This window comes from Chlamydotis macqueenii, chromosome 1 (assembly GCF_036417535.1).
Source record: "Chlamydotis macqueenii isolate bChlMac1 chromosome 1, bChlMac1.mat, whole genome shotgun sequence".
NCBI classification, from domain to species: Eukaryota; Metazoa; Chordata; class Aves; order Otidiformes; family Otididae; genus Chlamydotis; species Chlamydotis macqueenii.
The window spans coordinates 173,758,392-173,780,125 of NC_141556.1; the positions used below are offsets into that span (position 1 = coordinate 173,758,392).

The following is a 21,734-nucleotide window of genomic DNA, read 5'->3' on the forward strand; positions in this document are numbered from 1 at the left end:
AAAATGGAAGAAAAGTATGTTTGAATAACGACAGCAAGGAAACTTTCTTGTTTTAGGCTTAATCTCTTCAACATTCCATCTGCCTCTCTATGGGTTTGGGGAAGTTTTATGGTTGTTCATTTGGCATTTTTTTATTATTATTATTCTGTAGTTGTTCGAGACAAAGTTCCCTTTAAAAAAAGGTTAGTTTATAAATATTAATCAGATGGTCAGGGAAAAAAAATTGTCACGTAGTTCTGTTCCATTTTTCTCCAAAATTAAATAAGCACACAGGACAGACTGACAATATTAACAACTCTGATGGGAAGTATGAGACAATTCTCATTAATTTTAACTGTTACATACTCACTAACCACTTCTTTACCCAATAAATGTGAATTTCTGATATGTTAATAAGCTAATCTGATGCTGCTGAATTTTTAGTGAATTTATTGCACTATGATAATGATTCTAAGTGGATAGTGAATTCCAAATTAACTGTCAGATTATGTCCTGTTTTTTAACTGCACAGGAACAGCTTTCATTTAGAAAGACTGTGGAAAAAAATAAATATTTATAATTTTGCCACATGACTTTTGGCAGATTTTTTTAATGTCCCTTTTCTCTGTAAAATATGTATTTTTTCAATTTTATAGATATAAATGTCAAAGTGTGCCTATATGTATGCACACTGATATATATCCATTCATAAACATGAATTTTTTTTTAAACCTGCAATTTTGAGCTCTGAATTCTGAAATAAATAAAAATTTATTTTCAATGAACACTGGAATGATTCACATAAAGCATGTTTTTGAGAAGTCAGTTGAATGTATCTTACTATTGAGGCTCAGTTGTTTTTATTGTACCGTTTGAACAACTGATCTGTACTCTGAGCTTTTTTGTCCCTACTAATTGGGATCTATTAGTCACTTAGAGCCTACAGATACATCATTTCATCAACTGAAGTCGTTCTACAAAGTTAGAACTGACAGTTCATCAGTTTTGCTTTCTAACTGTTGTTCCATCTTCAGTACTCTCAAAGTTTGCAATGGGATAGCGTATATTAGGTATACCATGCTTTCTTTCTTGCCCTGAGATGGCATAAATTTCCTTTGCCAATTGACTCTGAAAAAGTAAATGATTTCTGCTTTGAAGAAACAAGTAATGAAAAAGTAGAAAATCAAAGTAGCTGATGGTTTGTTGACAAGTAAGTCTGAGATGAGGAAAACTCAGATTCAAGAAGGAAAGGAGTTGTTCATGAGCAAACCAGAAGTGATGGATAGAATAAACAATAATTGGCTGTAACACTCTTCACAGGCAATAGAAAAGAGTAGCACATGTTTTAGTAGCTCCCAATATTCTTTTACCAAAAGTAGTTTTTGAGTTCCACATTTTGAAACATAGCCAGCATAAATATTTCAACACCCACTGGTGACTTGTATCTCAGGGTCTTCCAAACTGGAGGTGATATCTCCCTAGTATTGAATATAATGTACCTCCTCTGAATATATATTTATTCCATAGAGACTGAGTACAATTTTGTGTTTTGAGAGGAGGATAAACAAAATATGAACCCCATAGAAACTGCAAAAAAAGGAACATAGATACTATTTTGACCTAATTGTTATTGTTTGTCTCTTTGGAAATTTCTGAAAATGTCTCTGACAATAAATTTAGTCAACAGAATGAAAAGTGGCTGCTCTAATCCACAACAGAAGGAGGGCAAACAGTCTAGGAACAATGTCTGCTGGAACAAATTAAAGGAAAAGCTTGCAATATATAAGCAGTCAATGGAATTGTTTTTGTTCTCTTCCTAGAGACAAAATACAGAATGTCGTTAGAGAATCTTGTTAGAATTTTATGGGCAAGAATAATTTATGATATATGTATTGGCTTTCTTTACGTACTTACAGATTCAGAAGATGGAGGCAGTTATAGCAGTAGCAAGCCCAAATTAACATTTCAATGTCCTGCAAAAGAAGAAATGTAGATGGCAAAGAATTCCAGATTTGAAATGCTGACTAGATAACAGGTGAAGGTAGAAGGAACATATAGTGGCAAGTTCTTCAATAAAGAAGGAATATTATACATTTAATATTGATTTTAAGTAAACTGAAATAGAATCTAAGGAACATAATTAACAGATTAAGAAAAATAATTTACCATTGATAAAACATAGAATGGAGGTTTTCACAAGCAAAATTCCTTAATGTAACAACAGCTTTTACAGCAAACACCCTTTACTTAATTCTGCATAGTCCATTAAGGAGTACAGAGCAAGAATATTTGCGTTTGTGCTGTATTGTTTAAGCTGAATTAAAAATGACACTATTTTCTACTTCATGTGTATTAAAGCCAATTCTAATAGCGTGCAGGGGAAAGACTGAGTGAAAAAAAAAAAGGAAAGGCACAACATTTCTTGTTCCAAATTATGGACTATATTTTTTTCAAGGCTCTCATAGCTTTTTCTGTATTTAGTAAGCCAGTGAGGGCATCATGAAAGGTAATCACTACCTGATGTAATCCAGAACTGTTTATCTGTTCCAAAGCTTGCTCTTTTGTTGTGTTTTACTCAGAAAAGATGGCAGTCATGATTATATTGACAAAATTTTTCTGGAATTGACAGCCAGTGTCTGCTTTTTTGTTTTTCCTATTTTTTTTTCAAGTGCATGCATTGATATACTGTAGTATATGTTTCACAAGCCTGAAAATTTAGGAAATCATGAAGCCTTGTCTGTATATACAGTAATTGTTTGCCTGTTGTAAGAACTGTAGAGCATCACTATCAGTAAAGACATCCAGTGTCAACGGGCATCTTCTACAAAGCAACAAATCACATTTAAAAGCAATGAATGTTCAGCTCCTATATGAACTAGTTTAATATATATGGAAAAAAAAGTTCAATCATGTTTATGAGTTTTCAGTCCAAGTAACATCTGAGATTTTGCTCAGTTGGCAGTAAAATAGCATTAGAGCTTGCTTAAAGAACATAAGCGATCAAGCTTTGGGGTTTTTGTTTGTTTACTTCTTTTAGTTAATAAATGAACCAACTAAGTTGAGGGAATTCTGTATCAAAGGTGTATGTGAAAACAATTGTGAAAATTGCAAGGAAATGTTCTGTAATAAAAGAAAATAAAATCTGATGCCATAGGACTAAAAAGTCACAAAAATAATCCGGTATTTTCTGTATTACAAAAGAAACTGGAAATATATCAGTCTGAACTTAGTTGTAGTAAAGGTAAAGAAGTACCTTAATCTGGAGAAAAATCTTTGAGTCAACAGACTCGTTTTTAGCCATAAGCTACCTCCTATGATTCTCAAGGATTAAAGAGTTTATTAAATATTCTCATTGCCAGATCAGTAGTTAAAAAGGAGACACCTGACCTTTCTTGATGAATAGGTCTACATGCTTTTAAAACAAGATTTAGAGCTGTTTGGAGCCTTCAGAACAACAAAAAAAAAAAAAAAAAAAAAAAGGCAGATAATTACAAATTAATTGATCCTTTTGATTTCTCTTTTTTTTCATTTTCTATCTCAACACTGGAACATGATTAAGATTTATAAAACATGTCACTTTTCAGAATTAAGTATAATTAGCAAGTTCCTTTCACTTCAATTCAGCCTGTGAAATACTTCCCAAGAAAAAAAGTTCGTGTCTTGGAATCAGTCAACTTTTTGGTTATATTCAGTTAGTGATAAAACTGATTTATTATTTATATTAACTGTTGGTTAACATAAGTGACTTAAAAAAATTATCTTTCCTTATCACTCTCTTCAAAAACTTGTCTTGCTTGTTTAGGAGAGCTGCTACTACACAAAACCTTTCTGCTCATTTAAACTATATCTTTAACACTTGGTGTAAACCAATAGGGATAAAGCTGTAAGTCAAATGGGTAATGCTGAGGGCCTAACATCTGTATTATATATTTTTAAAAATTTTTCAATTTAGACTGGGTCTTGTCTGGTCCTGTAGACTGAATGCTCATTTACAGCTGGAATCCATTAGATAGCTTCTTTGAATTTCCTCACCCCAGAATAATCCATTAGACAAACTGTGGAAAATCACAGATTTTTTTTTTTAGAAGTTTATGAAAGAGATGTAATCGTTATGTTATTTATTTTCTGTCCTCCCTCTGTTTTGTTGGTTTTGAGTTGAGAATACATATAAAAGAAGATTATACAATAAATAATGTCTGAACATAAATGATATAAATTACAAATATAAGAAACTCTTGTTTAAAAATATTTCAGTTGATCAACTGGTGTATTAAAATTTCTGTTCATTAATTTGTCTGTTGGTTTCAATGCAGCAAAGGGTTTTGGCTTTGCTTTTAGCAAGTGATCAAGTTGAAGACTCAGCTGAATTTAAATGGTGGTTAATAAATCTGAACTAACAGCTGATGCTAAATTCTCTCAAATGGAAGACACAATCACAGTCTTAAATTACATCTCTGCTAGCTGTGAGAGATAGTATCTCATAGAAAATAAGCAATTTGTCATTTTTTTCCCCTTTGATTTTTTTTTTTTTTAAATCAAGCATAAGATAACAGTGAACCAAAACACTTATAAATAAGTGGTCAGGAAAAATATTAGAAGAGGGTAATAAATTCCCCTATGCTTTAAAAAAAAAAAAAAAAAAAGTAGTGCACTAGGATTCTCTGAAAGTAGCAACAAAGTCTATTTCTCATTTAATATTTTTGTGGCCATCTATTGCTTTCATTAATGACATGAACATAAATGTGAGCTGTTTGTGACTTAGGATCTTTACTTCTAAAGTTCATGATAGCTAGAGTTGAACACATCACTAGAAGTGATAAAACTACTACACCTAGTTAGTCATTGCTCATCGTTTGAGTGAGAGTAAAGATCATATATACGTGTGTGTATATATATATATATATGTGTGTGTATATATATATGTGTGTGTATATGTGTGTGTGTGTGTGTGTGTGTGTGTATGTTCTCCAGCTGCTGTACTTGCAGGTAAAATCTAGTAGCTTAAAGCACTATAAAATTATGAAGTCAATTCAAACTGTCATATTTTATTTTGCTATTGGGATGAGCTAAGAGAGCAAAAGCATTCCATTACCACACTGGCTGATGAGCGGTGACTTGTTATTCTTCAGTTTGTTCATTTTTTTGTTTTGTTTTGGTTTGTTTTTTTTTCTTGGACACAATTGTTAATTATATACAAATGGCTAAATATTTTTCTCTTGGTTTCCAAGTTCTCCAGTTGTGATTCTTGTGTCTTTTATCAATGTATTTATGTATTATGTTTTCAAATCCATCCAGAAATGTGACCATTTTTTAATGGAAGCATGTGGTACACTATTTGTAGCTGTACTGCATTTATAATTCAAGATCATCTGTGAATATTCACTCCTTAAAAACCCCAGAATATCACTACAGATAGTATTTAGAAGAATGCCTTATCTTAACACCCCAGTAATGACAATCATATTTGGTATTTACTGTGGTTTTGATTTATATAAATCAAATCCCCAAACAAATGATGCACCTTTTGTAAGCATTTTGAATTTATTTTCCTTTGGAAATGTTTCTGTTGTGGTTTTGTTTAGTGAGGGGGGGCCTAAGGTGGTAGGAATTGGTACCTGTTGTTCCTCAGTCTTCAGTAATCCCTGCGTAGTCTGGTCCTGATCGGGGCTGAACTATGACAGTTTCTTACAAAAAACATTGGATTACACAAGGTGAGGGTTTTTTTCATTTGTTTTTTTTTCTTTGTTTGGGTTCTTTTTGTTTTTTTTTTGTTTTTTGGGGTTTTTTTTAGTGAATAGTATGTTAAGCTACTATCAGTTTTACTGAAGGTTGAAGGACTGTGTAAAGTGACATGCTGTTACTAAAGTTTATTAAAAAAAATAGACCTTTTAAGAACAATGAAGAGTACTTCTGGAATATGAAATGTGTTTCATTAATAAGTTATCTTTGATACTGAGAGGTTATCCTGTTAACAATTGGGATACCTGCATGATTGGAAAATTATGAGAAAGACTGAGTGCTAATTTCTATGTCTGTTTTATAGTCATATGCTAATGTGCCACTTGATTCATATCACAGGAAGCAAAAACAAATTAGAATTAAATGCTGCATTTTTCTGCCTACAAGCATTAATAATTTTTTGCTTCTGATAAGTTATAATTGCTATGAAAATATGTTCTTTAATAAGTTGTTAATTTTTTTAATATATGATATTTCTAATACAGATATGAATGTAAATTACACCACTTTTGAACTTTTTTACAGACTTGTCCTCAGTTCTGTCTCTGACTATTTTGCTGCCATGTTTACAAGTGATGTTTGTGAAGCCAAGCAAGAGGAGATCAAAATGGAAGGCATAGACCCAAATGCACTGTGGGATCTTGTTCAGTTTGCATATACAGGTATTGTACTGCATACATTATGCTTCCTGTAGAGAAAGGTGTTGGTAATTTTGTTTGCTACATGCTAATAAATTAAATTTATTTTTCTGAACATTTTATTGGTTTTAATTTCAGTCAATCAAAACAATTATTTACCATTTCCAGGGATTAATTCAGATTGTTATCTCTAATCTCCAAACTGTTAAATATGTCAAGCTTTGTAAGTACAAGAGGACAGTCTAGAAAATTGTATTTTTTCATGGTTTTCAAATAACTAAGACTGCCTCATATGTACATGATTCAGGCTACATGAGATCATTGAAGGAACAGCTGTATTTTTTTTTTTAAGAATAGCCCTGTATTATTGTCCTAGTCAAATTTCAGTTTAAACAATTACATAAATCTTTTAAAATTTGAAATAATTTAACATTTTTAAAAAGTTTTATTATGAGCTGGATGCTGTCAATTTCATTTCCTGTTATAGGCTGATACTCTGTTATGTAATGCAAAATTATGAATCACTCATAACTCAGAGTTAATAACTCAGAACTTCCTTCTGAATAGTTATTACATTTTAATGCATAATAGAGTTGAGTTTTATCCTTCTTGACGGCTCTCTTGCCAGCTAACCTACCCGGCACGCACCAGAGCCCCGCTCCGGGGAAAGCAGGGCATCACACGGATACCGTCAAGCCAAGCCTTCAATTTAATGCTGCACAACACAGGGTTAAATACCCGTACACCCGCTATGCACGCGAACGCACCCGCCCCCTGCGCCCATGAATCTATCCGTGCCCGCCACGCACCTGCCCCTGCACCCATGGACTTATCCGTGCCCACCACGTACGTGGACGCACCTGCCCCCTGCGCCCATGGACCTATCCGCGCCTAGCGCGTGAATCACTGCAGACTGCCCCTCCTGCATACATGCAGCCCTGCTAACGTTACCCCACACCTCTTAAACAAGCTGTATGCACAATGTATCTGAAGTGCATTAATATGAAAGAATACTAAAGTTACAAAATAATTAAAAGAGGAAATGCCAGTAGTAAGATCTGTAGTTTGAATTTGTCTTTCCTTACCTATGAATCATGTAAATACAAAATATAAACTGTTTCCTATTTCTGCTTCCTAAAAGACATCCTCATATTATTTAAATTAACAGTATTTTATCATACTTTATGTATTCAATATTTGATTTTAGCTTAAATTTTAAATGGATAGCCCATATCCTGTGGTTTTAATCCTCTCTAAATGCACATGTATTAGTTTAATCATAAACTTCTGTTTACTTTGATATATTTAATCAGGATATGTTCTGTTTATTTTATGACATAATAACTTCACTATCTTAATAAAAAAAAAAGACAGAAACTGACAATAAACATAATTTAAGTTACAAATGCTCTTTTTGAGAATCACGTTTGAGAAATTCACGTTCTAGGAATGTCAGACCATCTTCATTTATGTAATACTCCAAACTATATAATGTTCAAAGGGTAGTGCCTACTCTCTTCAGTTGTGGTTTTGCTGTTTAGGTATGTACATTATCCAGAGGGTTTCAAGCTAGGGATCGATGAAATGAAGAATGTTTAAGTAGTTCTCATTAAGCATGAGAAGGATACAATCTGATTACTCAGTATGAGGGTGAAATGAATGGCACAGGAATACTAGGACAAAATCAAGAATACTTTGGTGCAGAATAGATAAGACCTTACTGGTAATGTTAAATCATTCTGTAAGAGGAAGATAAGAGGAGGAGGAGGTAAGATGAAGATGAGGGACAATGTTCCCCTTGGAACAAAGCTGTGGAAATACTGAAGTACTGGATGGCTCTGTTTTTGCCTCAGTTTTCACTAAAAGATCACATGCAAACTACAGTTATGCTAGTAAATGAGACAGTACTAGGGAACATTTGCAGGTATTGGAATATAATTATTTATGTTGGTCCTGGCAATTTTAGCCAAATTCAACTAGTAGTCTCTGTAACATACCTTGGATATAGCCTGGATATGCAGACTTGTCATGAATATGGCTATCCTTGTACAGAGGGCAAGAGCATTCGAAAGTGCTATGAACAGTTTAGTGGTAACTCACAGGTGATCAGGGAATTCCTAGAACATGGTCCCAAATTTCCTCAGTTTATTGAAATGAAAGATTGTCTTTGCTCCTTGGTTAATCGTTCTGTTTTCTCATGTTCTTTGCCAGATCAAAACCTGTCCCCTCAAACATTTTTTTTTTCCCTTCTCTTTAATTTCTACCACCTCTCATGATTTACTTAGCTTCATAATTTATCTCTTTTCTTACCCTCGGATTCTTTATTTACCATCAGTCCAGTTCATGTCCCCTTTTTCTTCGAGTCAGTTCACTTTCTTCTTTTTTGCAGTGTGGATGTGAGCAAGGGTTACACTGAAAAGTAAAGGAAATAGCCGCTGTTCTGATACCCAGCAGTGTAGTAGCCAACAGAAATTCCCATTCAGCCTTTTAAACTATAATCTTGAGCATACATAGGCTAGACAGACTATCTGGAGAATTAATCTGCCACATTCTGATTACTGACTGGCCAGTATGTGAAAAAGTTTTCAGCATCTCCTGTCTGTGGCCAATTTAGCTCTTTATTCTTTTACCCTAGGAACAGCAAATAATTTTGACAAATGGGCAGTTATTCACTCTTCTTCTATTTTCTTTTTCCTGTCACTTTCTTCTTAGCTCAAGAAGATGTCGTAGTTCAGCCCCGATCGGGACCAGACTACACAGTCTCTCTCTCTCGCTCCCCCCACCCTCTGAGAGAATAGGGGGAGATGATATAAGGAAAAACGGCTCGAGGTTTGAGATAAGGATGGGGAGAAACCCTTAAAGTTACTGTCACGGGCAAAACATACTTGACTTGGGGAAAAACACTCATTTATTTCTAAAACTAGCAGGAGAATGAGACAGGGAACAAGATAAGCTTCCCCCATCCCTCCCTCTTCCCAAGCTTAACATTATCTCTACTACCTTCTCCCTGCCCTGAGTGGCACAGAGGGAAAGAGGAAATGGGAGTCACGGTCAGTTCATCACGCGTTGTTTCACGCTGCTGTGTCATCACTGGGGGAAGAACTCCTCACATTCCTCCCCTGCTCCGTTGTGGGGTCCCTTCCACGGGCCACAGTCCTTCATGAAACTGCTCTGGCATGGGTCATCTCTTCCACAGGGTGCAGTCCCTCTAGAACAGCTGCCCCAGCAGGCCCTCCTTCAGGCCTCCACCTGCTCTGGCATGGGGTCCTCCATGGGCGGCAGGTGAATCTCTGCCTCTCTGTGGACCTCCATGTGCTGCAGGGGGACAACCTGCTCCACCATGGTCTTCACCACAGGCTGCAGGGGAATCTTGGCCAGGAGCCATATTACTCCTCCCCCTCCTTCTGAACTGACCTTGGCTTCTGCAGCTGTTCCTCACAACAGGCTGGCAGACGCCTCTCAGGATCCTTTTTACATCTTATTCACTTCTCATCTCCTCTCCACTTCTTGCGGTCAGGCTGGGCCAAGTTGGGCCCAGTCGGCTGCCCGGTGGGAGGCCAGAGGGTGAGGCCTGCAAAGTCCACAAGGCTCATGCCTCCCCCTCTCTGCCCCCGCTCAGCTGCTTCACACCTTCTCCCTCCTTTTTCCTTCTTAAATATGTTATTGCAGAGGTGTTATCATGGAACATCCTGCTATCAATTGGCCCGGCCTTGGCCAGCAGCGGGTCCGCCCTAGGCCCGGCCGAGTCCACTGAAGAAAGGGGAACGACTTCTAGCAGTTTCCTACAGAAGATACTACCTTAGGCCTCCCCTCACTCAACAAAACCAGAACAGGAGATTAAAAAAAAAAAATAATTTCACATAGAGTTGCTGCATTAGAGAGGTTCCCCCTGATGAGAACTGAACATTTCAGGCAAATACAGCTGAACATGGAATTGTATGCAAAAACTTAGAAACTAAGAGTATTGCATTGCAAATATTTTCAGATATGGTTTAAAAAAAAAAAAAGGGAACCATGTCCACATTATATTAACTGTAATTCAGTCAGGTTTATATTTTTTAGAATCAAGTGAAATAATTTCATTTTTATTGTGAATTATACATAAGTAATAGTAGTGCAAGAAGGGTAAAATATGCATATCTATGAAAACTATTACTATAGATAAAAGTATCTTTTACCGATAGCAAACAAACAAACAAACAAAAAAAACCCAACAACAACAAAAAGGTGTATTGTCTCTTTGCCACTTGTGTAAAGACAGGATAGTACTTACTTTGCAAAGAAAAATGGACATTTTAAACTCTAATCAACTTCTGAAAGAGCTTGCCATCTATGAGAAATCAGTATATTAAATAAATCCAGTCATGTTTTTTTTTTGAGGCTATACATATGAGTAAAGGTGGACAAATGCTTAAGAAGATACTTTTTTTTTTTAAAATTCACTTTTTAAAAAAACCCTGTTTTTTTCTTCATTTAAAATAGGCAGCACTTTTGGACTTTTTTCTTTTCTTTTTCTTCTTAAAAAAAATACTACTCTGTTAAATAAAGGAAATATAGTTCTTAATTATATTATGAAAGGCTTTATACAATGATAAATTGTCCTCCCTGTATCTCCTACACAGGTAGATGACAGAGTCATGACACACTGTGAAGCTGGACTGTGTTCACTCATATATAAACAAATAGAGTTCAAAATAATTAGCAAGGTAGGATTGCGTGGTGACCAGCAGAGCATGAAGTTCTGTACAGCCTTGATAAGAGCTGCTCCTAAGTGAAGGCAGCTGTCCATCTAAGAGTAGGAACAGGAAGACAGAAAATTAAACTGCCTAAAATACCAATTTAAAGATAGTAAAAAGTGTTAAAGTTTCTGTGAAGATTCAATGTGACTAATTTTAGAGTTAATGTGATAGATGTGCCTATAAAACATAATTTGACTAAAGGTGAAAAAAAAGGAGATATGCTAAAATATGTATTATAAACTCTATGTTAGACGGGCTTTGGAGTTCTTTTTGAAGTGTTTTTGGTTTGTTTATATATATAAGGATTGTGCCCGAAGAACTCAATTTTGTAAATAAACTAACAAGGTAGTGGCTGCATGTTGTTTTATCTGAAATAGGTACAAATTTTTCTAATTATATAAGCCAAATTGTAATGTAATTACAAGTTGTATAATTGAAATTGTACATATTGATTTGTACATGTTGATTTATTAGCAAAATGCTGCAGCAAAAATTATATGCTTATTGTAGTTTGCATAGATTGACAAGGGTAACCCCAAAGGTTTTCCCACAGGTTTTAGGATATATTTGACCAGTAAAAAATAATTGAGTTCAATATAAAGTACAGGTTTAACCTATCCACACTTTGCTGCATTTGATTGTTTTATTCAAATAAACAAAGTATGTTTCATCTGTGATGTAGCAGAACTATAACTTAAGAGGAGACAAAAATTCCTCTTTTGCATATTTCTTCAATGTTTCATGTGAACCAGCTGAGGAACTCTGAAGCCAACACTTAGGTGCAATGGCTATGCAGAAAGTATGTTTCATTTTTCAAGCAGCAAGATGATTTATAGCAGAAAAATAGAGCATTGAGATCCTAGTGCCCTGGGATACATGAGTGTGTATTCTTTGGTCTTTTTAGAATTCAAGATACACAGTAATACAGAAGAGTATTTCTTCACCTCATTTTCTTAGGTACTACTTCTTTCTTGATCTTAAAATTTGAATTTTTCATTATTTGCAATTATGCTTAAATGTTTTGGATAGGACTGGAACTAGAGATTGAGCTTCTGGTATTTTGCTGCCATTGGTGACTCTGGGAGCCTTCCTTTGAAGTTACAACAGAGCTGTGAAGTTACTGTAGATTTCCTCATTCTGCATCAGGCTATCTAATTAGTATGCATTCCCAACAGGGATCAGAAGAATAGGCTGATGCTTTCATACCATTAATGAAACTGAAAAAAAGCCCAAATCAGTTAACTAATAGAAAACAAACAAAAAAAAATCCTTGATTTATTTATGCACATTAAAAAAAAAATAGAGTGTGGATCATACATTGAAGAGGTTCAAGCCCTACCGCATAGTTTTTAATCAGATTTTATTTGGGAGAGTCTTTAATTATAGTACTGTCAAGTGTCTTCTCTGTCAGTGTTTTATCTAATAACACACACAGGGCAGACAGCAGGGATGTAGCAGGAAAGAAAGAAAGTGTCTTTAAGCAGAAGGTCCCTTAAGGTTCCCCCAGAACAGAAGCTTTATTAATTAAATATCCCAGGGAGGTTTGTTTTTTTTTGTTTCGGGATTTGTTTGGGGTTTGGTTTTGGTTTTGTTTTGTGTGTGTTGTTGTTGGTTTTTTTTTTATTTCTGAAACTCAGTTGTCTATACAAATAAGCAGTGAGAATGATTCTTAGCACAGTTTTGGCCTGTGCCAATTTATAGCGTTCATACAGTCCAGGGTCGCAGCCACAGGATCATTTGTGAACATGCAGTTTGGATGCGACTACCATGGTTTGGAGAATGACAGAGTTTTGTGTATAACTGAGGACATTTCATTCAGTTAGCCTCAATGCTAGACAGAAGTCCTAGATAAGCTTAACTTAATAGATACAATGTAAGACTTTATGTGTATTATTAAAGGCATCTACTCAGAAAAACAATCCCTGGTTCTTAGGTGATTGTAGCCTGTTTGTGGTGTTTCAGGCTACTCCTCTTTAGGAGATACTGATCACATTTAAGAACTGGAGTGCCCCATGATGCTGAAGCAGTGAGCGTGGAGGTAGGGGAACCATTAGACTGCAAGGTGCGTTTTTGAAGATGTCCCTTGCTATGTTCAACGTTCTCCATCTCTGGAGAGAAAAATAAACCAAGCACTAAACATCCATACAGGAAATGCCTGAAAAGTGAGAAGGTTCCTTTGAGTGGAGTGCCACCCTGCCGTGTTGTCATCTGGTGCATGCCATGCTGTTGCCTAAGCAGCATCAGACAGGCTGCTGTAGCATGGGCTCTCTCTTTAATGTGGTTCTTTCTGGAGTTCCTGCAGTGGAGATGTGTACCCATACCCACTCTTCTGAGCTCAGCTGCCCAGCTGTGTATCCGCAGTTCCAAAAAAAGAAGCAAAAAATTCAGGAAAACCACAATGGTGGTTTATGAAAGAGGTCCTCCTTAAAAAACAAACAAACAAGCAAACAAACAAACAAAAACAAGCACAGAAAAAACATCTCCGAACTGTCACTTAATTTGGAAAAGGATCTAGCAAAAGTGTAAAGATATCAGGGAATTTTTTAATATATTATCTCTGCTTTACATTTGGTAATGAGGTAATAAAATTTATATATTCATTATAAGGATGCATTCTAACGATAGGAGTTTTAATTTCTGCATAAGAAATACACAAATAGAACTATAAATTAGAATAACAATTAGAATCCATTAAAGTTCTTTTGATTATTTTTTTTTCTCATCTGTTTTTTCATCCTAATTAATGTAATACAAAATGAGATTTTTAAACTTTGGTTAATTTGTTTTGCTAAGACTGAAGTACTTGTGCAAGCTCCTTATTGCATAAAAATGTGAGGGAGAGGTTAATTAAAGAAGCAGTAATGTTAATGCCCCCTTGAATATCCTATTAAACATTTTTAAGTAGATGCTTGGATCTTCTAATTGTCAATATGAAACTGTCTGAAGAGTTGACATTGTATATACTGAGCCTCTTAATAGCTTTTTTTTTTTCAAACTCTGACCATGCTAAACACTTGATATCCCAGAGGAATTTTCATAAAAATGTTATAGCACCCTTCTGAAAAGTGAATACAGCCCTTGTGAACAAGTTTACCAAGTCTCTTGATGTTTTAAAATGAAGATAAGCAAGACTTGGAAAACAGATGGATTAGATACTTACCTACCATTGATGCTAATACTTTGTAAAAGCAGAATCCTGGAGAGATCTCTCTTACTTCTTATCATGCTTGTGCAGGAAAAAAAAAAAAAAGGAAAAAAAAAAAAGTAGGCAAGATAAGACAGTATTGAAAGAAAGAAGCACATTAAACTCCTCTTTAACTCAGGCTGAGTGTAATTTTTCTAGCTCCTATCTTAGATGTATTAGGTAGTAAATTAGTATTTCTGAATTTAGTTAAAAATAAGTCAAGCTATAATATATTCATATCCCCAGATATCCCAGAAGCCATTGTATGTTTGTTCCCTCAATTAATATGTAAGGTGGAAACTTGTTCACACTCTTCCATAAAAAAAATGTGAAGGATCTCCTTCAAAATGGTGATATTGGTTACATAAAGAAATATATAATTTATAAATAAAATAATATTTTCATTGACTTAAACATATTTTAATCCTACTAGTTCCCAACTAGTACCCTACTAGTACTAGTTTTCCTTAAAGTTAACAGAAAATATCTTCAAATTGAAAATAAAATATCTTGATGTGGCTTTAACTGTTTCCTTTGGGTTCTTCTTCTAAGCTACATGTAGTGACAAAAAGGCAAACAGTAACAACATTACCTTTCTTCATAAAGGGTGGTGATTCTTTCAATCCTTATGTCATTCTGCAAATGTTACCTGAATCAGCTTTGTAGGATGAGAGACTTCTTTGAGCTTGTTGTTGAAAAATAAATAGCATGTCAGAAAAGGAGATTTAAAACTCAGTTTTTCTGATTTTGTTCCCATCAGCACATTTCTCAGTCCATCTACTTTTCACAGCTGTTTTGCACATTTCTATTTTTCTTCCTTCTGGTGCTGGGATGATCAGTTTTAACCTGAAAACAACTATCTTTTGACAGTTTCCACATGACATAGTGAAATTATATTCTAGATAATAAATGATACATTGAGACAGTCGTTACCTGCAAGCATGCAGCATAATGTGGGAGTGCAAGCTGCAAGCGTAATGGGGGAGTGTCATTGATAAATATATGGGTCAGCTGCTGAGTGTGCCTTCTGACCACATTGCATAAACATGTGGTGGGTGGAAATGATGATAAAAAGTCAGATAACATAAAAAAGAAACTCTATGTGATATTAATAGAAACATAAAAATAAGCAGAGGAAAACCACTGAAATTATGCTATGTACTTGATCTGATGGTCTAACCATTGCAAAAGGATGTATTATAACTAAATCTAACAAAGTATAAATTCCCAGTTTCCATCTTACATTAAAAGCTCCAGATACAGTGAAAGAAGGAGAAAAAGTCAGATCTTCAATGTTATGGTTATTGTATTTCAGGTTTAGTATTGCAATATAAAGCAGCTTTTCTTTTCAACAGCATTGAGGATTTTATAACTGCTCAGTGCCACGATATAGAACTGTTAAGATTTGTAGATTTCTCTTCATAAAACAACAAATATAAAAAAAAAATTGTGAGGGGAAAAAAAGTGAGTTTATCTAACTGTTGAACTATGTTACTTTGAACAGAAAGATCAATATACACTTAATCCTCTTATAGTTTGAAATTATTTTTCCAAGCACAGCAAAATAAACTCAGAAGTGTAGTTTCTTACAATTTATGTTATATTTGCACGTTTCAATTTTGAATTCTTTTTTTCCCAGTTCTCCAAGACATCTTTATAATCTCTAATTTATAGTTTCTTAAGTTATTAATGTAAGAGATTTATAAGAGATACTAATGTAAAAAAAAATATATATATAGTTGGGAGGAAGCATGACGACAAGAATGACACTCATTCCTCACTAAAAGACTTTTTTTTTTTACATTAATTTTATTTTATTTTACCTTTAATTTTTTAAAAAAGTGTATCAGTCTGCAAGATAAAGATAATGACTTGTGAAATTACAAAATTAAGTGCACTATTAATTAAAGGAAGATAAATATTATGCATCCATATATGTTACTTTAGCTAATATCAAGTCTTTCAGAAGTACTATATGCTCTGAGAGGCCTGCCATGTGTTATTCAGATAAAATTAGTTCCAAAGTCAAGTTATAAATAAGCAACATGAAGTTTGAAGAGTTTAAGCCTGATTTTGAAAATATTTTTATGGTTTTAGTCATACTATGTTAGGTAGTAAATGACTGTGAATTTTGCTCTGTACTACTGAAGATAATGCAAGTTTTATCACCAATTTCAAGGCAAAAAAAAAAAAATCGCAGCCTGGTTGATAGCCAGATATTTACTTAGATTTTAGTTTCATTATAGAGACAAAACTAGTATTCCTAAGTCTTGTCTTCCTTTCCATACTTCACAGTCTCTCTTTCTATCCCTATTAGATAGTTGAATTAATAGTAGTTTAGAAAATAAATTTTTCTAATACTGGAATGTTCAGGTCACTGAGGTGTCCTCCTCCTTCTCTTCACCTTTTCTCTAGAGTTATTTATATAGAGCTAGGATTATTTATAAAAGATCTTTTGATACTGCATGTTTGTAAATACCAAGTAAATAAGTTTACATGTGTTATCAATCTTTTTTTTTAGGCTGTCTGGAATTGAAAGAAGACACCATTGAAAATCTTCTAGCAGCTGCCTGCCTCCTCCAGCTCCCACAAGTAGTAGAGGTTTGCTGCCATTTTCTAATGAAGCTTTTGCACCCATCCAACTGTTTGGGAATACGAGCATTTGCTGATGCACAAGGATGCACAGAGCTTATGAAGGTAGCTCACAACTACACCATGGTACGGCATTTTTAGAATATCTAAATTATGATACAGAATCCTCTATGTCTTCTGTAAATAAAAATGTCTTGTTAGTTTTTTGGCTTGAAATCATTCTGTACTTGTACGGAACTTTATTTTATAAGTGGTCCTTTGGAAATCATAGGAGCTGTGATTCCTCTCATCTTGAGTGAAGTTATAAGAATTGACCTGCTATCATGAATGCACTGGCTGCTATGTCAGAACAGTGGATGCCTTAATTAGATGCATGTTCACATACAGGTGATAATAGTAAAAAAGTATATGTAAGTCCTTAGAATACTTTTTTATCACTGATCCTTTCTGTTTAGCTTTAGGAAAGCTTTGTAGTTGTCATTGTTCTGCATGGGGGGGGGAAAAAAAAAAACAAACCTCAGAGAACCAATGATTCTATACTGGTTGTGGGAATGGGGAGCAAGACAAAGTTTTTCAAATAATCTTGCAAAAATAGATTTATAGACATGGCATATGCTATAAATGTGTAATAATTTTGAGATATTATTCAAGTTAAATCTCATCTTGGAATAATTCTGCCTCTTAGTTAATTACATAGGTGAAATTAAATATTAATTGATTCCTAAAAAAAGAAAAAGATAACTCTCTGACTGCATTGTACCTGGCAAATGTCTTACAGCTTTCCTGTACCAATTAGTTTTAATTAGAAAGTCATTCACAGTTATCTTCACAAGAGCATTTTAATGAAAATCAATTTATTTTCATGAATTTTTTTTCTTCATTGAATCTGCATAAATGTTTTAATTTTTCAAAAGAAATTTCCTGGACTAGTGTCAGACTTGGTATTTTAGAAGTTCCAAATTACACTGTTCATTTAAAATAAATAAATGAGAGAGAGAGAGAGAATGAGAGACAGAGAAAATCGGCTTGATTTCTGCTTTCACATAATGTGTTATGAGGGCAAGACATTTGAGTTTGGAAATTTCTTTATCTTGAAGAAGAATTAAGTGCAAAAAAGCAGACCACTGAATTTAAGAGTCCCATTGACTTCAGGAGATACGTAACTTCCAACACATATGTTCTGTCATGTCGGATAACTTCAGTTTCCCTCAACTAGGAAATTTGTGGAAGCCATCAATACAAATTTATATTTGCATAGTTGAGACAGGTATGTCTAGACTTAATTCCAATGTGACAATTTTTTTTTTAAATGGAGAGTCATTGCTAAGCATGGAGAAAGCTCATAATGGAAGTAAAATTCATTAATTGTACAATTACGTATATCTTTCCATAAACAGAGTTATAATATCCCTGGTATTTACTGAGATATTTAGTCTTCAGTGTCAAATATCAAGTTGTTCTTTCAAAATGCAAAATCTAAGCATGGAAAAGAAAATGTGTACATGGAGGAGGGGAGGCAGTGAGGAAATGAAGATAAGAAAAGCAGTGAAGGAAAACTAGAGAACATTTGAAAAAATCTTTAGAAAATGTACTTAATAAAGTTATGAGATTGGTGGGGAAAGTTATGAACAAGTTATAAAGTTGGTGGGGAAAAAGAGGAAAGTAGACTTCATAGAAAGTTAGTGAACAATGAAAGCTGGAAATTTCTATGGTTGCATTTCATCTACTTTTTATAAATAGAACTTGGATAGCAACATTTTGAATTAAAGCATTAGAAGTAAGAAGATAAAAATAAGAGAAAAAATGCTAAGTTTTGTTTTTTTCTTTCTTAAGGAACATAAAATTTATTATGGGTTGTTTTATTTCTGAGATATGACATTACCCTGCCACTTTTTTTTTCTTTGGGGAGGAGATGTTTTTTCTTTTTAAATGAATCTGCTAATTTAAATGATGGCACAAATATCCATGTCTCTCTTGATTTAAGACTTCTGTACTTCTTAATTACAATTGGATTTTTTACTAGCTTGTAAATTTTTAAATCTGCAAAGCCATATGTCTCATTACTTTAAATTCCTAATTTATTGTCAGTTATAGCACAGTGAAATGCCTGTGTGATGTCTTTAAAAAAAAAAAAACCAAAAGCAGCAAAATGGAAAATATCAATAAACTAAAGCAAATATATTCTAACAAGCATTTTTTTTTTAGTGACAGTTCTTTATTCTTCTAGTCATCAGGATTTCATATGTAGGGAAGCTAACCTCTAAAGTCAGCAATTTGTCAGCTTGTCATACTTGTCAGAAATTAGAGTCATAGTTTATGGTCTTATCTTGAAATTGTGATGGCAACCTTGTTGAGATTCTTCTTAGAATATAGGACTTTTTATTATGTATTTTATTTTGAACCATTATATGTTTATTGCTGAGAGTTTGTAATAGACCATGCTAGTTTAGTGAACTTTGTGACCTTGACATACCATTAGTCTTTCTCATTAGAACTACTTTTCTACGTTAGTAAATATTGAGTTAGGACAAGTACGTCTTATTTTTCCTTAAAAAAGATAATTGCAGTTTGATTTTTTTTTTTAAAGCATGGGAAATTCTTTAAAAATATTATTCATACTTGGTAAGGTTTTGAATACAACTGTAGTTTGCTTCCTCTCTCTCCCAGTAAAGAACATGGTTCTGCTTGTGTTATGACATATAGATAATGCATAGAAATTTAGAGTGTGACATTCCAAGCTATGATACCAGTTTCTTTATCTAAATATCATGCCATTTGACTGAAGACTGATTATTTCAAATGGAAAATTTAAATACCTCATAGATATTAAGTGTTTAATCTGTCTGTGCTTTACCTCTCAGGAGACTTTGCTTAAAGCAAAAAAAAGTAATCACTTTACATCTCAAAACTGCAGTTTGACTATTGAGATGGTAGAGCTTGTTCCACATTTTTATTTCACCATACTCCAAAAATAATTGCTAAACATAAACTTGGAAAATCTTCAAAATACTTTGATGCACTGAGTAGGAGGATGACCATAAGTAAAATTTCCATGACTAGAAGAACATGCATGAATAAAGTGATTGATGTGTCTGTAATCCAGTCAAAATGTTAGCAGTTTAAAGGACTCTAACATATGTTACAGTTCCAAGCCTGGGAGATGCAGAATGTTTGCAAGTGCCTTTGAATAAAGTGGTAAAAGGTGTTTCATCTCTCATAGAGAGAGTCTCTCATGGCAGTTCTGTGCTTCGCACTGCAAGGGTCATTAGTCTCAGCAGAGCAAAACATTATTCAGACTTAATTGTAAGCACGTAAGTAATCCCAATAACATGTGCTGACTCTATATAGACCCTTTAACTTACTGAAAATTCTGATTATACTGCAGATGGAGCAACCATTTCATTTACGTGAAGTGTGTGCCTTAAGCAATTTTTTAAATGATCTTTTATGGTGAAGAGCTTCAGTGATCATGTTATTAGTTAGGTTTATTATCTAAGCCACAACATTTCACAGCTGAAACTTGGTGGGGTGGAATGAGGAAGGAATGATATGTAAAACCTTTCCTATCCAGTTCCATTTACAACAGCTCATCCTGAAGCATATTGAAATGTTGTAACAATACTCCATATTCAAATTAAGAAAAAAATAGTATTGAGATATGGGTAGACAGTGATGACGGTTCTTAATGAGTTGTTGTTGTATATTCAGACATCAGTGGTTTATTTCAGTGTTAATATGGCTTTAAATACAGTCAGATAATGAGTGAGGTAAGCAAACTGTTAAGTACTGAAATTTAACAGTTCTTTAACATAAACTGTTTAACATTTATACACACACACACACACACACACACACACACACACAGGTCCATCAGTTTGCTTTCTAGTTTTTAAAATAGCTGACCAGGAACTGGTTATTAAATACTGACCAGATGACAGCTTTGTTAACTTTATATTGTACATTATTTTGACCACTTTGACCTCATTATCACCACATTGGGGACATATGGATAAAGAGAAAATAAGATGGGTGGAAAGCTAACTGGACAGGCAGGCTCAAGGGTTGTGATCTGTAGTAAAAAGTCCAGCTGGTGACCAGAAATAGTGATGTTCCTCAGGGATCACTTCTAGGTCCAATAATGTTTAACAACTTTATTACTGATCTAGATGGTAGGATGGAGTTCTCTTTCAGTAAGTTTGCGAATGTCACGAAACTGGCAGGGGGAGGTGATCAATATGTTTGATGACAGAGCTGCTATTTAGAGGGCAGATTGGAGAAATGTGCTGACAGAATCATAATGAATTTCAGCAAAGGAAAATGCAAACTCCTGCAGTCTGGAGACAGATAACCCCATGCACCAGCACAGGCTGGGGAGCAACTGTCTAGGAAGCAGCTCTGCAGAAAAGGATCTGGGGGTCCTGATGGATAGCAAGTTGAATGTAAGCCAGCAATATACCCTGGCAGCAGAGAAGGCCAACAACATCCTGGGGTGTATCAGTGAGAGTGAGCAGGTTGAAGAAGGTGATCCTTCCCTGTTTGGCACCCATAAGACCACATATGAAGTAGTATGTCTACTTTTGGATTCCTAAGTAGAAGAGAGACATGGATGTACTGGAGTGGGTCCAGTTGAGGTCACCAAGCTGGCTGGATGCTGGAGCATGTGGTGGAAGAAAGTCTGGCGGAGCTGGGCCTGTTGAGCCTGAGTAAGAGAGGGCTGAGGGAGACCTTACTGGTCTCTACATCTACCTGATTGGAGGATACAGAGAAGAAGGTGCCAGACTGTTGTACGTGAAGAGTGGTAGACAACAGACACAAACTGGAACATAGGAAATCTCGACTGGATATTAGGATTTTTTTTTTTTT

General features: G+C 34.6%; 1 protein-coding gene across 2 annotated transcripts in view; it reads left to right on the forward strand.

The window, feature by feature from the left end:
* The window catches only part of KLHL1 (kelch like family member 1), a 213,272-nt gene that overhangs the window by 72,999 nt on the left and 118,539 nt on the right, over positions 1-21,734 (forward strand). For both annotated transcript variants that reach the window (XM_086741625.1, XM_086741633.1), the window contains 2 exons: positions 6,244-6,380; positions 16,801-16,997. In XM_086741625.1, the coding sequence (XP_086597751.1) occupies positions 6,244-6,380; positions 16,801-16,997 (334 nt within the window). The remainder of the gene's footprint in view (positions 1-6,243; positions 6,381-16,800; positions 16,998-21,734) is intronic.